We start from the raw sequence: 19,689 nt of genomic DNA, 5'->3' as shown, positions 1-19,689 counted from the left end.
AGTTAAAGAGGCACTAGAGCTACCAAATGTGTGGGTTCTAAAGACCCTAAATAACCTAACTAAGGTAACTTTACAAACTAATTATATTAAAAGAAGAATAAGCTAATATTAGGGAAGCTTACTAATATTAATTTTAGATGCTATAGATTAATTTGTAAAGAGTATATGTAAAATAATACATAAGATAGCTCTCCTAAAAGCTAAGAACTAGCAACTTTAAGAGGTAAATACACTATTAAGTAAGCAGTATAAAGCTAAAAAAATACGCTTACGTTAAGGCAGCAGTATAACTATTTCTAAGGGATAAGCTCTTTAGGACTAGAATAATATAGAAGAGCAGATTTAGCAAGAAGATCGCAAGATAAGAGGTTAAAAGCCTTAGGATAAGATAAAGGGATAGCAATATAGTATATATAGTAATACTAGTTATAATGCGCAAACTTATTAGATTAATTTAGAGATATCTAATAAAGAGGATAGCAGTAAAGATTAATTAATTTCTTTTGTTCTGGTTGTTTTTTTGTAGAATCTTTGTAATAAGGTAGGTTAGGGTGTTCCGCTCGCTTGTGTGTTCCACTCGCTTGTGGATTACGTTATATAGGATAATTATTATTAAGATATCTAGTTAATTTACAATTAATTAGGATAAACTCCTAATAATTTAAGCTTGCTATTTAATAGCCTATAAAGGTCTTATTTACTTATAACCTAAGTTACCTACCCTAAGTAATAGAGTAACTATTAATTGCCTTACTTAACCTTATTAATAAGCTAATTATTATATTTTAATTACTCCTATTTAGTAAGCTACCTTATACTATTAAATAGCTAATAAGATATCTACTTAATTTAGAAATACTATATCTAAGAAGGATATACTTAGTATAATTTAGTAACTCTAAGCATATATTTATTCCCTTAAAGCTAAAAAGTTAGGGGGAACCTCTAAGGTTTTATAGCCTACTTTCTTTAATAGAGAAAAAGATAATATATAAGCCTTTCTTACTTAAGCTAGGTCTTACCTATATGCTAATTATACTACTATTACTAAAGACTATAAGAAAGTGCTATATATTAGAGAAATACTCTTAGAAAGAGCTACTAAATAGTAGAAATCTACCTTAAGAGACTACCTTATAAACCTAGAATATATAGATAATATAGAAAACCTTACTAAGTAAATTTTTAGTAAGTATATTAACTTTAAGAAGAAACTCTATATTACCTTTAGAAATCTAAATAAAAAATATACTACTATATAATAAATTTACTCTCTTAAATAATAAGAATTAGTAGGATTCTATATAACTAAATTCTACTAAATCTTTATAAAGCTTAATTAGGAAGAAGAAGCTCTAGTTAAATAATACTATATTAGGCTTAAGAAAGAAGTTAAGAATAAAATTACTAAAGAAAAATAACCTAAGACTCTTATAAAGATAGTAGATCTTACTATTAGAATTAATAACTAATTATATAAGTAATATATAGAAAAGAAAGAATATTTTATGCTCTAGGTATAGCTCTAATTTATAGTAAATTATAGTAGAGATAGAAAGCATAATTATCCCACTTTAAGTAGAATATATATAGGACTAATAGATTTAGATACTATATACTATAATAACTAAAAGAAGAAAGGTATAGGTAAGTGCTTTAACTATAGATAGCTAGGCTACTATATAAATAAATGCCTAAAACCTAAGAAATCCTAGAAGCCTATACTAGAGTAATAGGTAAATATTACAGAAAGAGAAGACTAATTATATATTATCCTAAAATTAGGATTACACCTGCTATAAAGAAAGTAGACTATAAATCTCTCTCTTAGACCGCATGCTATAATAATAATTACTTTACCTATAAATTAGATAAGGATAGAGTAGGATATTATCTAAAGAAGCCTAAGAATTAGAAAAATAAAAAGACGCTAGAATAGTAGGTATTAATAGCTTTAAGGGAATTAGAGAATTAGGAATATAGGACCTAATTAGACTGGGAAATACTAGGAATATAATGCTCTAACTAGTTAAATTAGATACTAAAAGCAGAAGAATCTATAGATAATATATTATAAGAAAAAGTAGATAAGAAAATTACTAGATATAAGCTTAAGGCTTAATACTAGTATAAACTTAAATATAATACCTCTAAAGAATTAGTATATAGGAAAGAATATAGCGTAAAAAACCCTAAAATACTCTAGGATATAATTATTAATATATAATAAGATAATAAACTCTAAATAAAGAATAAGTTTAGAGACTATTATACTCTAAACCCATATTATAGTTTATATAGGGATATCTTTTAGTTCTTATATATATATTACCTATATTAATACTATATATAGGAAAAACTAGACTAAAAGTAGTTTTTATACTAATAAAGTTAAGTACCCTATAGTATAGTATTCTATAAAGGATAATTAGCAAACTAGACTATAATAGAATATAATAATAAAGAAGGTATTTACCTTACTAAACTAGGATATAAAATATATAATAATAACTTAGTTAAATTAGAATAATTAGATAGCCTACTATCTTATTAAGGTAAGGTTCTATAGGATACCTCTAAACTATAGCTATTATTCTATTAAACTACTAATATAGGCTTAAAAAGAGTATCTAAAGGAATAAGCTAAATAAGCTATTTAAGCTCCTAATAAATATAAAAGAACTAATATAAAGAAATATAAGAATATTAGAAATCTATATAGAACTTAAAAAATAGATCTTACTAGAGAAAGTAAGAGTATTTACCTAGCAAACTAATAAGTCCCTTATAAGTATAATAGGCAACTATACTAGTTACTTAGTACTAGATATTTTTATATTAGGAAGACTAACTAAGGTAATAATAGATAGTAGAGTATAAGAAAACTATATCTTGCTAAATCTTATTAATAAATTATAATTACCTTAGAAAGCAAAAGATAAGCTCTACTAACTTAGAATTATAAAAGGAGAGCTAGTAGTATATAGCTAAGAATCTATAGATATAGAGATTATACTACTTTCTATAGATATTAGTAGAAAGCACTACTACTTAAAACTTAATATTATAAAGATCTTAAAATATAAAATTATACTAGGAATACCCTAGTTATAGGCAAGTAATCCTAGAGTTAACTAGAGAAATAATTAACTCTATTAGAATATACTAGAAAGTAGATTAGTTACTAAGAAATACCTTTATAGCACCTTAAATAAACTAAAAAGAATACTTAGGATTTTTATAATAACTAAGAAGTCTAAGTTATTACTAAAATAAGTAATTCTAGAAGAATACTACTAGTATAATAAACTATTTAGTAATAAGCTAGAAATAGGATTACTAGAATATAGCTAATAGAATTATAAGATTACCCTTTAGCCTAAAAAAGAACTAGGATTCTATAAGATATACCCTCTAAATAAAATATAATAAAAAGTATTAGATAAAAATCTTAATAAGAATCTTAGAAAAGAATATATTAGACTATTAGTATTACTAGTAAGATACCTAATCCTATTTATACTAAAGAAAAACGGAAAATTACAATTATGTGTGGATTACTAACAACTAAATAAAATCACAATTAAGAATTAATATCTATTACCACTTATTTTAGAACTCTACAATTAACTATATAGAGCTAAGTAGTTTACTACTCTTAATTTAAAAGGAGCATATAACCTTATATAAATAAAGGAGAGAGAGAAATAGAAAATAGTATTTAGAACTAGAAGAGAATATTTTAAGTACCTTATTATGCTCTTTAGACTTACTAATATACTAGTAATATTTTAAACTATAATTAATAACGTTCTATAAGAGTATCTAGATAAGTTTATAGTTATATATCTTAATAATATTCTTATCTTCTCTAAAGATCTTAAAGAATATAAGTAATATATATATATAGTTCTAAGAAAACTATAAGAAGCTAAATTACTAGTTAAAGCTAAAAAATATAAGTTCTACTAAGAAATAGTCTAATTTCTTAGATATAAAATCTCTTCTAGATAAATTAAGATAGACCTAGATAAGATTAAAGCAGTAAAAGATTAGCTATAACTAATCTTAATAAAGGAAGCCTAAGCTTTTATTAGATTTATTAACTTCTATTAATACTTTATTAATAAGTTTAGTAGTATTACTATACTCTTAACTAATTTAACCTAAAAAGATAAACTATTCTAATAGATAGAAAAGAAAGAGAAGGCCTTCTAGGACCTTATAAGAAGGGTTCTAGTAAACCCTATATTATAACTAGCTAATCTAGAGAAACCTTTTAAAGTTAAAACTAATATATTAGACTTTACCTTAGAAGGATAATTAGGATAAAGGGATAAGCAAGAAAGACTATACCCTATAGCCTTCTACTTAAAAAAGCTTAATAGACTTAAGCTAAATTATATAATACCTAATAAAGAACTAATAGTAATTATTAAAGCTTTTAAAGAATAGAAGTATTACCTAAGTAGAACTACTTATAAGGTTAAGGTCTATATAGATTATAAGAACCTTACTTCTTTTACTATAACTAAAGACCTAAATAAATAATAAATTAGATAGTATAAATTCCTATTAGAATTTAACTTTAAAATTATCTATAAGAAAGAAAGTAAGAATAGTAGGGTAGACACTCTAAGCTAAAGAGAAGATCTTAAACCTAAGAAATAGGTTTACTTAGCTAATATACTTAGGAAAACTAAGAATAAAATACTTAAGCTAGAATTTAAGAAAATAGATACTATATAGAAAGTCTAGCCTAATACTATATAGGAAAAATATATTATAAAAGAATTCCCTAATAATCTACTTATAGTAAATAATAGAAAGAAACTCTAAAGGGAAGGCTCCCTATAAGAAAACTAATACTATAGATAACTCTATATTCTAGTAAAACTATAATAGGAACTAGTTAAAGAAATCTATAAATACCTACTATATAGATACTAGGGTATATATAAAATACTTACTAGGTTAAGATAAACTTATAACTTTCCTAAATTAAGAAAGATAGTATAAGAGGTAGTTTAGAATTATAATATATATAATAAAGCTAAAGTAGCCTAATATATACTATATAGAGAACTATAGCTAATCTTACTACTAGAATAAGCATAGGAAGTTATTACTATAGACTAGATTATTAAGCTACTAGAGTCTAAGAAACCTATAACTAATATTATCTATAATAGCATCCTAGTTATTATAAATAAACTTACTAAATATGCTTACTTTCTCCTATATAAAGAAGTAAGTACTACTTTAGACCTTATATATACTTTTATAAGAACTATTATAAGCTAGTATAGCTTACTAAAGGAAATTATCTTAGATTAAGATAAGGTTTTAACCTTAAAGTTCTAGAAAAATCTAATAGAATAACTAGGATTAAAATATAAGCTATTAATAGCATTTTACTCTTAGACTAATAGATAGATAGAAAGATTAAACTAGATACTTAAATAATACCTCTAAAGTTTTATAAACTTTAAATAAGATAACTAGGTTTAATTATTACTAATAGCATAATAGGCATATAATAGCTCTAATAATAAATCTATAGGATTATTACCTTTTAGAGTAAATTATAGATTTAACCTAATAATTATTATACTAAATAATAGTATAGTTAATATACCTAAGGTAACTATCTTAGTAGAAAATCTTATAGAATTATAAAAATATCTCTAGGAAGAATAGATATTTCTTTAGAATAGAATAAAATATTATACTAATAAAACTAGATTACTAGCGCTAATTCTAAAGAAGAGAGATAAAGTCTATCTTTTATAAAGAAATATTAAGAGCTAATAACTATCTAATAAACTAGATTAGAAGAAAATTAGACTATTTAAAATTATAAAGAAATTATTAGATATTTATTATAAACTTAATATACTATTAAAATAATATCTAATATTTTATATATTATTACTAGAACTAGCACTAGAAAATATTCCTATAGATAATAAGGTCTAGGAAATAGAACTAATAGATAGTAAATATAAAGTTAAATAGATACTTAGTGTATATAAGAGCAAAAAGAAGAATAAATTAGAATATCTTATTAAATAGAAAGGCTATAATTATACAGAAAATATATAGGAACCTAAGGCACACTTTAAAGACTCCTAGTAGTTACTAGATTAGTACTACTAGTAGGAAATAAAGAAGGGTTACCTAGAATAGCTTTCTAGTCTAGCATATTAAGAGCACTATAAGACTACACATTAGATATAACCTCTAACTCCTAACTCTTATTCTCTTCTAAACCCTAAATACTATACTAAAATAGCTTATTACTATAATCTTTTAACGCACACTTTTGCTTATAGATCTAAGCTAGATAAGCTATAGCTTATTCTAAAGCCTCTTTAGCTTCTTGCTCTTCTACTATAATCTTTTTCTGCTCTTATATATTTTTAGACACTAATATAAAAATAAGAAAAATAACAAAAATAAATCACCTAAATAAACTACTCACAAAATAATGCTATACTAGTACTATTATAAGAATAAGCTATAGTAATATAACTAGCATAATAAGAAGACTAATTAGAAACCTTATAAGGGATTAATAGTTAAAAATACCGCAAATAAGGTATAATCTTAGCACCTAAATTAGAAATATATAAAGCAAGTAGGAAATATTTATTAACTTTTTAAGAATAAGGTTTAACTATTTAACTAGATATAATATTAGTATAATTAAGGCAGAGGGATTATAAAGCTAAGTATTACTTACTAATAGGAAGGGATATATAACTGTATTTAAAGGCCTTAAGGTTAAGACTAAAGGAGGGAAGGCATTATATTATAAACTAACTATAACTCTAAGAGACAGAAAGCTATAGCTATAAGGCAGCCTAGTAGGAGCAAATAACTAGGCGCTTAAGGAATTATTAGCAGAGGCACTATATAACTAGGCACGTGATAGATAGGAGCGCTAGGATTACCTTAGTAATCTAAGTAAGTTAGAACGCTAGGAGTATTAGACGCTCTAGAGCGCTCTAAGGGATTAATAAAGAGATAGGATAAATATATATAGGATAATTATTATTAAGATATCTAGTTAGTCTAGATCTTTAGTAATTAATCTAAGTATTTAATTTATAATTAATTAGGATAAACTCCTAATAATTTAAGCTTGCTATTTAATAGCTTGTAAAGGTTTTATTTACTTATAACCTAAGTTACCTACCCTAAGTAATAGAGCAACTATTAATTACCTTACTTAACCTTATTAATAAGCTAATTGTTACAAAATAGAAGGGTAATAGAAATATACACTAGCAAGCCTGCCTTTTATTTAGCCTTAGCTAATATATAAAGGTTTACAGGTTAAGATAGTCTAATAGGACTTTAACTAGGTTAGCTACTCCTTTAATATAGTATTACTAGTATTTAAATAATTCTACTATAGTAAATAGCTCTTAGTTAGGCATTCTATAGTTCTATTCTATATCTATAAATTTCTAAGACTAGAAGGCTATTAGGTAGTATTACTCTCTATTATCTAGTTATAAGAGAATGCCTACTATAGTAAAGTTAGATATATCTATTTTAATGCGTACTAGCAGGTTAGAATTATAGTGCCTAAGCAGAGGTGCCTTCTTAAAGGCAGCTTTAAGGCAGTTAAACGCCTGCCTCTCCTCTATTTAAAAGGTAATAGGCCTAGGTTTAATTTCCTACTAGCTTCCTTTTATTAAGGCATTTAAGAGTGCTATAATACTAGAGTATCCCTCTATAAACTATTAATAGAAGTTATAGAATCTAAGAAAGACCTATACTTCTTAGTAGATAGTTAGCTTCTTCTACTATAGGATAGTATTAACCCTCTAAGAATCTATTAATATTCTATCTACTAATAGAATAAACCCTAGGAATTTAATAGAGTCCTAATAGAAGAAGTACTTAGAGAGCCTTATAAATAGCTTTACTACTCTTATTCTTTCTAGTACCTACTATATATGCCTAGTATAGTCTTTCCTATTCTTAGAGAAGATAAGAATATTATCTAGATATACTATATAAATAGTATTAATTAGCTCTCTTAGAGCCTAATAAATATAGCTTTAGAAAGTAGCTAGAGTATTAGTAAGGCTAAAAAGTATTACTAGGTACTTATAGTAACTATATTAGGTCTAAAATGCTATCTTCTACTTATCCCCTTCTTTAATGTAAATCTAATAGTAGGTATTCTTAATATTAATTTTAGAGAAGAATTTAGCTTCTTAGCACCTATCTAAGATCTCTAAAATTAGGGGTAAGGCATACTAATTCTTTTCTATAATCTTATTAAGTTCTTTATAGTTAATATAGAGTTAAAGCATTCTATCTTTCTTTAGTATAAATAGAATAGAAGCTCTAGTTAGGCTTTTTAAGGGTCTTATCTGCTCTTTAGCTAGGTTATTCTTAAGGTATTCTCTTAGTTCTCTAAGCTCTCCTTATAAAAGAGAATAAATAGAGCTATAAGAAGGCATAGTATTAGATATTAGGTCTATACTATAGTTAGCTTTCTTATGTAAAGGTAGAATGCCTACCTGTATATCTATAAAGATATTCCTAAATTCCTCTAGTTCTATTAGGATATCCCCTATATTTTCTTATTCTTATAGGAGCTCTATATCCTCTAGTAGCAATAAATCTCTGCTAGGAATAGCTAATATAGAGTATATAAAGGCTAAATCTTAGACTTTCTTCCTAAATTGCTAGGTATTAAGTAGCTTAAAGTGGTTCTTTTAAGTCTTATACTATTATTCTTAGCTATATATTAATAAGTAAATCTTATAAGTAGTAAGTATATATATCCTAATTAGTAGAGAACTTTCCTATGGATTTAGGTCTCTATCTATAGCAATATATAGTATAGATAACTATTTCTCTTATTCTTAAGAGTTAATAGCAGTAAGAGAGACTCTATAAATACTATAGTAGGAAACTATAAGATTACTAATTATATAGAGAATAAAAGGGATTATAGTTACTTAAGAGAGCTTATATTATCTTATAAATTAGGCACTTATAAGGTTTATAGCTATATAGCTATCTAGGTTTATGTGTATTTTAATAGCTTTTTAGCCTTATATAGTTACCTAGCTCTTAAAGTAGTACCCTATAGGTACTTTTTCCTGTGTAGTAAAAGTAAGAGTAGCTACTTTTACCTCTAGCTATTTCCTAGGGCATTTTATGTATCTTTAAGTAGCTTATTACAAGCTAGGCATAAATATCTCTTACTATTATAGTTATAGCACTAGGGTTTCTAAGGTAGCCTAATATTATTTAGGCTAGATAGTTAGTATCTTCCTATTATAGTTAAGAGAAATAGTAGCTATTTTCCTAGTAAGTTCTTACGCTATTATTTGCTTGCCTTATAGCTTTATCCCTTATTAAGGCTCTCTTCTTATTTCTATTTCCCCTTTCTAAGTATTATATCCTAGAATTACTAGGCTAGCTATACTACTTTCTCTTAGGTTATTCCTATTATAAAGGCATATAGATTAATATAGTCTTATAGCTCTAAGTAGAGTTTTATAAAGAAGGTAAGAGCTCTAGCCTTCTTACTAGGTCTTTCTAGGTATTTCTCTAGCAAATTAAGGTAGATACTAAAGTCTATTAGGCTTTACCCCTCTAGCTGCTAAGCCTTTTTAAGCTATATAGCTATCTAAGCCTCCTAGTTTACAGTATCCTTTAGCAGGGTAAGAGTCTATACTTAGAATTCTTCCTAGTTATTCTTAAGGTCTTCCCTCTTACTACCTAGTTATTTATTAAGGTATTAGTTCTATCTTACTCTATATATAAAGGTTATATAGTCTAGCATAAAGAGAATCTTCTAATAATTATAGTAATACTTATACTTTACTTTATTAAAGGTATAAGTTAGGTTATTTATCTAGATCTTATACTTCTATAAATTAGTTAGATAGAAGAGAGCTATAATATTCTTAACCTTAATCTCTTAGCTACTATTACCTAAGAAGTTCTAGAAGTCTTAGTAGTATCTTATAAGAGTATTGCTAGAGAAATATCTACTTATGCGGTTTATAAGCTAAAGTAGCTAATCTTCCTTTTCTTATAGTTTTTATAGCTTCTCTAGCTGTATAATTTAGGCGCATATAGCTGCCTATTTAACCTTAATTAGGAGGGAAACCTCTATCTCTTAAATAGAGGCTATAGTATTTACTATACTTAAGGTTAGCTAGGAATTTACCATAGGTATAGGAGTATTTTGTGTGCTTTTAGTCTCTATATTGCTTCTAGGTAGCTTAAAGAGAAGCTTTAGAATTATAATAAGCACTATAATAGTAGTAGGTAAAGCTAGGTAGCAGTAATAGAGTATATTATATTTAAGACTAAAGCTTGCTCCCACATATATATGTGTAAAGCGCTAGTAATATGCAAGCAAAGGGGCAGTAACACGTGGCAGAGAGCGGGGTGTCGCTTGTGCGCGCGTGCACCTTATAGGGGGTATAAGATATATTTACCCTAAATAGATATATAATAGCTCTCCTCTCTCGCTATAAAATATAGTAAGAGGCAAATATAATAAAAAAGCAAGCAAAGCATTAATAACGCTAAAATGCCTAAACGCTAAAAAGAGCACAGTAAAGTAAGAGTAAAGTAAAGTAAAGTAAAGTAAGGTAAGAAGAAAAGCTATAGTACTTATATAAGTAGGTTAATAACCTATCTAAAAAGATTCTTTACCTAATAAATCTTCTTACTATCTACTATAGAGAAGCCCCTAGTAGCATTCTTAGCCTGCTTAATTATAATATCTAAATAGACTAAGTTAGGCTTAGTAATTAGATAAAGCTATAGTTATAGCGCCTTATAGTACTAGTTATATATCTTCTATACTTAGAGTTAGAAAGAGAGTATTAAATTAGGGGTAGACGTAAGCTTGCCTTTTTATTAGCATTAAGCGCTATTAGTATCTGCCTAGCAATAGGAACTAGAGGGAGAGAGCTATAAAGGAAGTTAACAATAAACGCTCAGAATAAAGGAATTAAGCTTACCAAGGTTAGCACAGGTAATTGCCTTCCTTGCATAAATAATACCGCTAAGAGCGCCTAATACTCTTAAAATATTAGCTGCGCGCGCTCTTACTAGTAATTGCTATATAAATACACCCTTTATAGGGGATATTACAAGCTACCTCTAGCTTAGGAGATAGTAACTATAATGCTTAGGTTAGTAATATAGAATTAGGAGTTAAATACTTAAGAAAGCATACCTTCTATTCCTTCTTAGCTCTTAGTAGCCTTAGAGAGCAGGAATAATAGGGAATTAGAGAGAGCTATATATTCTCTGCTTCTAAATTAGAGTAAGTATTACTTACACTATAGCAATACTTAAAAGAGAAGCTTATAGTAGAGCTTAGATAAGGCAGGAGAGAGAGGGCATATAGCTTAGAAGGGAGCTCCTACTAGAAGTCCTCCTAAAGGCAGTAACTAGAATAAAGAGGCATAATTATAATAGGAACATTAAGGCTATTATAAAGGGTATAATAAAGAGGAAAGAAAGGAAAGAGAGCAAGAGAGGCCAAAGAGAGAGACTCTTATACGCTTTCTCTTTAGGTTCCTATACTCATAATAAACTTACCTCTTTATGCTGTAATAGGGTTACAATTTCCTTTCTACTAATAATAGGGAGGGGGATTTTAGGCTTATTAAAGGAAAGGTAAGTCTATTAGAGTTAATATCGTGGAAAACACCATAGAAAATCGCAATATAGGCAGTTAAAGGGTTAGAATAGCTTTAAATTTAAACTGCATTACAGCTATTTAACTAGGGGGTATATTACACGCATGCGCAACCAAGCAGGAAGGCTATAAGGCTAAGCTTAAATAATTAATACAGCACTTTCTAGCTTAGGGGGAGCATAGAAAGGGCAGTTCTTACCGCTAGTCTTATTTGTAAGGAATTAAGGACTTCTATAGTAACCTTTAATTATCATCAATAATGCTATCTGTGACCGCTATCGTGTGAGACTTGAGGCCTTTAAAACCCACAGGTTCGGTAGCTCAGGTGCCACTTCAACCAGCGCTGGAGTTCCTAGCGTCACACATCCAACATGTGATATTAATAATACACTTTTGAATCGGAAAGAAAAATTTGTTCGCCTCTACAAGCCGTTGTATATTCCTTTTGTTATTGCGACTTTAAATGCAGTGCAGCATGCGGGTAGGAAATCGGCCTTAAATTATGTGCTGTGTGATGAGGGCGCACATGTCACGTGTTACAAGTTCCTCATAAGTCCCTCAATTTCTTGCAATGGGCTCTTGTTGGCCGCCCAAAGCAACCAACGTCAACCTGCTCGAGAATACGGCATGAATGAGATGGCATACAGAGCGTAATAATCTTGTGTTCTCTGCAGAATAGCTTGAATTCCGTCGAAGTGTGCTTTCATATCCAAGTATAATCAGAAGACGATATGTACCGTGGATTCACGTCTTAGCATGCATTTTGAAGTGCTGGGTCCATTATATGGTTCTCTGGTTTATAGTCCGCCGTAATCATTCGTAGAGATAACCCAGTCCTTTGGTACCGCGCTATCTTCATGCAGTACGCGAGGTGATACTGCCCCGCAACTGATAGATGGCCTGGAAGGCCTCCCTTGAGAACTAATGCTTTGAATTACTGAGATGTATTCCATATTTCTTGGCTGGGCTACTATCACGCCTCTCTGAGCTCGTAACAATTAAGGTAGCTGAGATCGCCCCCATCGTACAGCTAATATTGTCAGAGTTGTGGACATCTTCGTCAGAAATGCCGTGATTCGCGATTGTGTCGCGCACAAGCTCAAACCAGTCGCCAACCAGCTTTGGATCTTCACAAAGTACCCTTTGGTAGACGCGTAATGCGCCTTGACAGCTCGTTGTGGCGCTTGACGAATCTTGAAGGACAGTTGACTCCAACAAGAAGGGCGTCGCAATTCGCAAGCAGCCGATTAGCCGTATCTCGCACACCGTAAAGTCGGTGGCGAAGCGATCGCAATCTGTGTCAAGGATATTTTACAAAATTGTTCTTTCCTCCAGATCTGTAAGTCCGCGATGCTGTTTTTCCCGTCTAATACCTCCGTGAAAGTGGCTTCAGCCTCGTCTTCCCGCGCCCCGAAAAGGTAGTCGTGACAGACAGGACCTAGTGCATCAATTGGCCCGTTGGTGCGGATGGAGCGAATGTGCCTGTACGTGATTTGTGCTTCATCGTCGAGCATCGTTTGGAGATGCACATATAGTCTTTCCAGTCGATGAACTTCTCACTTCAGGTTCTTGGCCTCTTCAATGTCGAGTGTCGGATTTCGCCATCAGATAAAGGGCATCCATAAGCAACATCATTTCCTCCTCCTTGACACTACATATACGATTTGCAGCGACAGTAATTTGCCCACGAGATTTACCTCCGCTATCCCAATTGCGATTAATTTTCAAGAATAGACTAATAACCCAGCCGCACCACCTAGCCAACCTGCGATACCACTTCCATCACGCCAACGCAAATGTAGCCTCTTCCAGTTAGCTGGAACCGAAAATGCTGACACGAAAAATACGACGGAATCGCTCGGATTTCTGTTCAGAAATAAATAGGGTAAACATACTACTACTAATTGCAGGCTAAGGCCTGACCGCTGCAGCTTTGCCTCGGAAAGTTTGGTTCTTCGTTTCACACGCCGCTGATTTTCAACGAGATTGTGTCCAATGGCCTCAGCATCCAGACCAGATCCAATCACCATGAATCCAGCCTTTATCGGCTACATACCCACGTCCGCTCGACATTCAACCTGTAAGACACGTAGCAGATATACCCAACCAACCGCAATATTTTCTCTAAAACTGTCGCAGATTCAGCATGGGTATGCGAAGGCAGCTACACCTTCACCACGTCCACTTCCGTCGGCGGATGCTGTAAATCAGGCGACCATTGCTCGACTCTATTCGCAGGTTGCGCCAACAATGTACTTATTCAGCCAAGGACCACACTCAGCTGGTATGACCACTCGAAAACGCGTCTAGGGGCCGAATGGACGTCAAAGCTGATTAGTTTCTGGCTATCTAGTTCGCCCGGAGAGTTCTGTCGGACCGCAACCATCCTACCGACATCCACTGAAGGGGTGCAGCCTTCGACCCTGTACTACTATTGTGAGTCGGAAATGTCCGCCCCCACGGTAGTGTATAGGGCGGACCCTGCGATAAAAAGGGACAGTGGTGACCGGGGCTCGTCAACGGCTTGGATCGTCGGCGCTGTGGTTGGTCCCGTCGTGTTTGCTATGCTACTTGCATTGGGGGCATTCTTCTTTATCAGGAGTAGGAATCGAAATCGTACGGATTCAGGCCAACCGCCAATTATTCAACGTCAGGCGAGCGGGCCGCCGATAGCTCAGGAAGTGCTTTCGCCCCGGGAACTACAGTCCCCGACTGATACTCCGTCGCTCGAGGCTGGGCAAAATAGGCCGAGTAGGAACGTTTCTACCGCACAGAAATCTATAGTTGCGGCATCTGAACTTCAGACTGATGGAGAAAAGGAGGTATACGAACTGCCGGCGGAGCATCGGGTTTCGCAGCTTCCCTAGCATTGCGTGTGACTAAGTAACGCTATTACATGTGCTTATCGCTCGTTGAATGTTTGGTCCTTATGACCTATCTAGCCACTTTGTGATACTAAAAGACTTGAAGAGTATTAAAATCCCACGTGTAGAAACTCTGTTCTTGGGTTTCCATATTCTTGCTGTACCACTGACGGTTAATGTTAAAGGATAGATCGGCGACAGTTGACTTGGGCTGGCGTTGAGCGAGGGCAGCAAGCTTGGCGGCATATTCCTAGACATAGTGTGCATCGGACCCAGAGATAAAGAAGGATGGTCGTCCAAGTTTCTTGATTGCTGCCGCGTGCTGACTCTCCTTGGAAGCTGCCGGAGCCGCCACAGCCATGCCAGCGTTGGATCCCGAGACACCGTAGTTGTTGATTAGCGCCACCTCATTCCGGGTATCCCACTTTCGAAACGAAGTTAGCAAAGGCCATGCCTCCAGACACCTGGTACGGCAGTAGCCGTCACCCTTCTCGTCGAACGGCTTGCACTGACCGGTATGACTCGGGAAACTCGCTGCGGTCAAGTTCTGGAACCAGTGTGGGTTGGTCAGGATGAAGACACCACCGGCTAGCACCACGCAACACTCGCCGTTACGCAGGCTGTTACACGCAGTGTCGAAGGCGATGGCCCGACCAGTCCATACGAAATGGTTTGCTACGCGTCCAAAAGGGTAGCTCTGCAGGTAACCAGTGGCCATGAAGGCATTGAGGCGATGCGTGGCGACGTTGTGCTTGTAGCCGAATGTTGGCGAGCCGATATATACACCAAATGGCTCCGGCCCTTATCATGCTGTCCAGTTCGTGTATTCTCAGTAAGCAAGCCCGCCTGCTCAGCAGCTTGGTATGCTGCCAGGTGAAGTCGACGATGCTGAGGATCCATGGCGGCTGGATCACACGGGCTGCGTTTGAAGCCCCTGTTATCAAAATCGTCGGCATCGCGCACAAAGTTGCAGAAGTAATCGCGATTGTCAGGTTGGCGAATTAGTGAGTCGAGGTTTAGATGGTCCTGTGTCATCTTTTCATGCTGCGAGGCCCCCTTGCGGAGGAGCTGGGAGAGCTCGTCAACGTCATCGGCACCCGCAACTTTGATAGACATGCCGGCTATAGCAATAGCCTCATGATCATCGGGCATGGGGTCTTGATCCACAGTGCTAGGCTTTCGGAGACATGTACCGCTCTCGACCCCAGGTCGCGCACAAGAGTTGGCGGCAGGCATCGATCGAGGCCGAACGTTATCACTAAACAAGGAATACATGCGAGACTTGAAAATGTCAAGAATAAAGGACGAGGCGTGCTATCCTGACAGTTCATTGGAACCATTAAACAGACATATTTAACTCGTGTCCACCAAGATCTGATATAAATCGAAGCCTGCTCAACCCCCCCGGCTAGTCATCTCACCTGCCGCCTCATCCCACCCTAAATCATCATACACACCCGCTAACTCCCGACACAACCGCCTCGTCGACTCCCCATCCAAACCCTCCAGCTCCTCGAACCCAGCCAAAGCCCTGCACAACCACCCCACTGCTTCCACATACCGCCCCTGCAACTTCAACACCTTGCCTATATTCTCAGCTGCCGCCACTGTAACCACATCGCTGGCCCCCTTCTTCATCGAGTGTCCCCTAAACGCCCACATCCACATCGCCTCCGCCTTATCCAGGCGCCCAAGCTGCGCGTACATAAGGCCTAGCGTGTCAGCAGTGCTATTTGTAACCCTGGAATAAGTCCCGTGGAGCTTGTCAAACGCCGCCAGCACCTTCTCGCCCAGCTCCACGCCCTCTTCTGGCGTTTTATGCAAGAAGATCGTGTACCCAACGTCAACCGTAGGGACGTGGTCCCATCCATACCTATCTTCATAGCTTTGCAGCACATGCCCCAGTATTTCTTCTGCTTCACTGAATCGTTGTTGATCCTGGTAGACTTTCCCCAAGGAGTGGCACGCCGCAAGGGCTTTTTCGGAGTTTGGCCCATATTGCTCTGCGTAGGTGTCCGCCAGCATAAGGTATATGTTTTCTGCGTCCTGCATATTATCCATCAGCATGCAGAGATGACCCAGCGCCCTGGCGACATCTAGAGTTGCTGTGTTGCCGTCTCCAAGAGTTTCTGCATACGTGTAGTAAGCTTGTCGCAGTAGACGTTCCGCGTCATCAAATTGCTGTAAATCCTTGTACGTGAGGCCAAGGTTGTACATGAGCATGATAGTGTTTTTATGCTTCGACCCATAAACTTTTTCAAATAGGGGCAGACACCGTGTCCAGATTTCCTGCGCCTCGGGTATTCGGTCTTGTGCAGCGTACATCACGCCCATGTTGCCCATTGTACCGAGAGTAGAGTCGTGGTCCTTCCCCAGTATTTGTTCTTTGCCTTCCAGAGCAAGCTTGTAAAATCTTTCGGATTCGTTGAATTTGCCTTTTCGCTTACATAGGACAGCTAGACCGTTGTATACGTTGAGCGCAAATTCGGCGTTGGACCTGGTTGGCGGATTTCTCCCGTATCCTTGCACGGCGCGGCGATACATGTCCTCAGCTTCTTCCATGCGGCCCTGATCCCAGTATAGACTGCCTAGGCCTTCCATTGTTAATAGGCTTTTTCCGTTATCTGGACCCCATTCGTTCTCTTGTACTTCCAGGATAACCCTGTATAGCCTCTCTTTTAGGGGAGATCGTTCCTCCGGCAATGACCGGCAGGCTCTTCTCAACTCGCCGGTTGTTTCGCTAAGACAGCTGTCTCCGCAGAATAGTTCGCTCAGGGGTGACTCATAGTTTGCGAGATTTATCTTCAGGTAGTTGTACATGGAGGAGTGGGATATACTGAAAACGGAATAATCGAGGAGTGGAATTTTATGGACGAGAGGACCGCATGCCCTTAAGATATCCCGCTCTTGGACACCGGAAACTTGTGCCGGTTTATGCTCCTCTGTATAAGAGGCAGCGACGATGTCGCACAATTCTAACGTGGACATTTGTAGGGTTGGCCAATCACATGTAGAACTGAGCCATCTGGTAACGGTTTTGAGAATAAATCTGGGCAAAGTGTCAGGATCCCGTAGGATCCGCTCCAAATAAGGATCTACGGCGGATATAAAAAGATCAGGCCGTGTAGCAATCGCATTTGTCTCCGTGACCGTGGTGGGCGGCTGCCAAATGCCGCGTCGAAGTAGGTCGCATTGCTCTTGCAGCATATGGACAGTCCAGAGCCACCTAGGAAGAATTGTCAGCTAAATCCCGTCGTATATTTTTGACTGCAAGCCCATCCTTACGAGCCGTTGTGATTGCTGGCAATATAGTCTTCTACAGCCTGCTGCGCTGGCGCGTTTTGCAGATACAAGTCTCCCTGTGCTATCCTCCGCCGTAGTTCATTTCTGAAATACAGTCGAACATCTTCCGAAGTGGCACTGACGAGAACTGGGCATGAGCCAGTTTCCGCACACACAGCCTGCTGGGCAGGGCCGTCGTCCGCACTGAGAAGAGTACGAATAGGCGACTCCGGTGCGTCAACCAGCGACGATAGGCGCAGAACAATGTTCGGCGGCATATAGTCCACCCGGCTGATAACAAGGGATACTCGCTCGAAGTGTCTGGACATGGCGAGCAGCAGCAATGCCAAGTGGTCAATATTGCCTGCGTCAAACGTCGTCGCGATGGTATCATCAACGCCTACTATCCCAGACGGCATACGCTTCTGCGCGACACTGTGAACATATTGGTCGTACGCCGCCCTGTCTTGCTGCGCTATTTGCGCAATAATCGTCTGCAGTACATATGTGGGATTCCTGTCATCTTTGTAGCCGTCGCAGACAAAGTACCCGACGGCATGCTGAGGCGTGGCATGGGCGAGCAACTTTCGCGTGACGCAGGCTGGGACAGTCGTCCTACCAGAGCCAATCTCGCCGGAGAGCCACAGCTTCTTGATGGTTTGACCCTGGGATGAGGCGGACCGGTTCATATCCGCCTTGCCACCAAGCCAGGCGGCGACTTGCTCGTTCTCAAATATCCAACCATTTGTGCCGGGCTCGACTCGCGACAGCACATAAGCCAAGCGGTGGTCACTTCTAGTCGGGTAAAAAGCAGCCAGTGCTTCTTTTACCGCGGGGTCAGCCTGTAATCGGAATGGCAGCATTGTAGGCCACGAGCCTCTCTATCTTGTCGATGTGAGTTCCTGACTTGGTTTGTGGGGCGCAGAAAACAGCACGAAGTTGGGGCTGAGGCATGATGCAGCATTTCAACCCCTGGATATACGAGCGATACGATATAAGCGTGGTATATCTTTTCCCTCTTCAAATGAAGGAGACTTCCCAAGCTTGCTCCTCGTGGCATTTTTTTACCCTGTTAACATGCAGACAAGGAGTTATATGAAGACATGTTAGATGAAATAAAACGGCTTTTACCGGATATCTCTGGGTTACGCAAACCATGGCTATAACATAGGACCCTTGGAGCCAACTCATGATCATCCCCCAGATAGCGCCCTCCAATTGCATAGCATTATACTTGACAGCAGCCATATAGGTTCGCCGTCAGCGAACAATCACAGAAGTCGGACGAATCCCGTCTTGCCAGAATCGCGCTGCTATTGCACAAACATTAAGATGCGAGATGGTATATTTTTTTCCCGAAGCGACGAGTCACCGGGTTCAATGAGGCTCTCGTAATAATACAGTCGAAGTATGTGACATAAATGGTTGATGGAGATGCTGTCAATGCATAAGCATACCAAGCGTTGTCTGAGTATTATGTAGAAGAGTTGTTTAAGATGCGATAGCATGCATCCTCGGCACGGATACTATTCATTTATGCGATAGTATCCGCATCATGACTCCTATGGCTTATGGACACTCCCCCGATGAGTACTTTGCGAATACATCTGCCTTGTCCTCAAATGGTCTGTTGAATCTATCAGACCATACATCATTACGTCATTTATTCCTGTTTATATTGAACTCCGTACATACTCTGGTCCACAGATCGTAGAACCGTCAGAGCATTCTGGCCACTGTTCATCAACCAAGAGACATGTACACCAATTCAGAGCTCAAGTTAGGGGTTTCCAAGGAATTATCGCCATTGTAGGCAAATCGGATATCAACCGTTCAATTTCT

The 19,689-nt window shown here is 36.2% G+C and overlaps 1 protein-coding gene across 1 annotated transcript; it reads right to left on the bottom strand.

Moving 5' to 3' along the window:
* Positions 1-14,815: 14,815 nt before the first annotated feature.
* VFPPC_06860 (tetratricopeptide repeat domain-containing protein) lies at positions 14,816-18,710 on the bottom strand (the record flags this gene model as incomplete). Its single annotated transcript, XM_022428531.1, has 4 exons — positions 14,816-15,316; positions 15,352-15,823; positions 16,127-17,791; positions 17,851-18,710. The coding sequence occupies 4 exons, from the start codon at positions 18,708-18,710 to the stop codon at positions 14,816-14,818; spliced, it is 3,498 nt and encodes a 1,165-aa protein (XP_022284090.1).
* Positions 18,711-19,689: the final 979 nt, after the last annotated feature.

This window comes from Pochonia chlamydosporia, assembly GCF_001653235.2.
Source record: "Pochonia chlamydosporia 170 chromosome Unknown PCv3seq00008, whole genome shotgun sequence".
In the NCBI taxonomy this organism is placed as follows: Eukaryota; Fungi; Ascomycota; class Sordariomycetes; order Hypocreales; family Clavicipitaceae; genus Pochonia; species Pochonia chlamydosporia.
The sequence above is the reverse complement of the archived record's forward strand: the minus strand, read 5'-3'. Positions and strand labels throughout refer to the sequence as shown.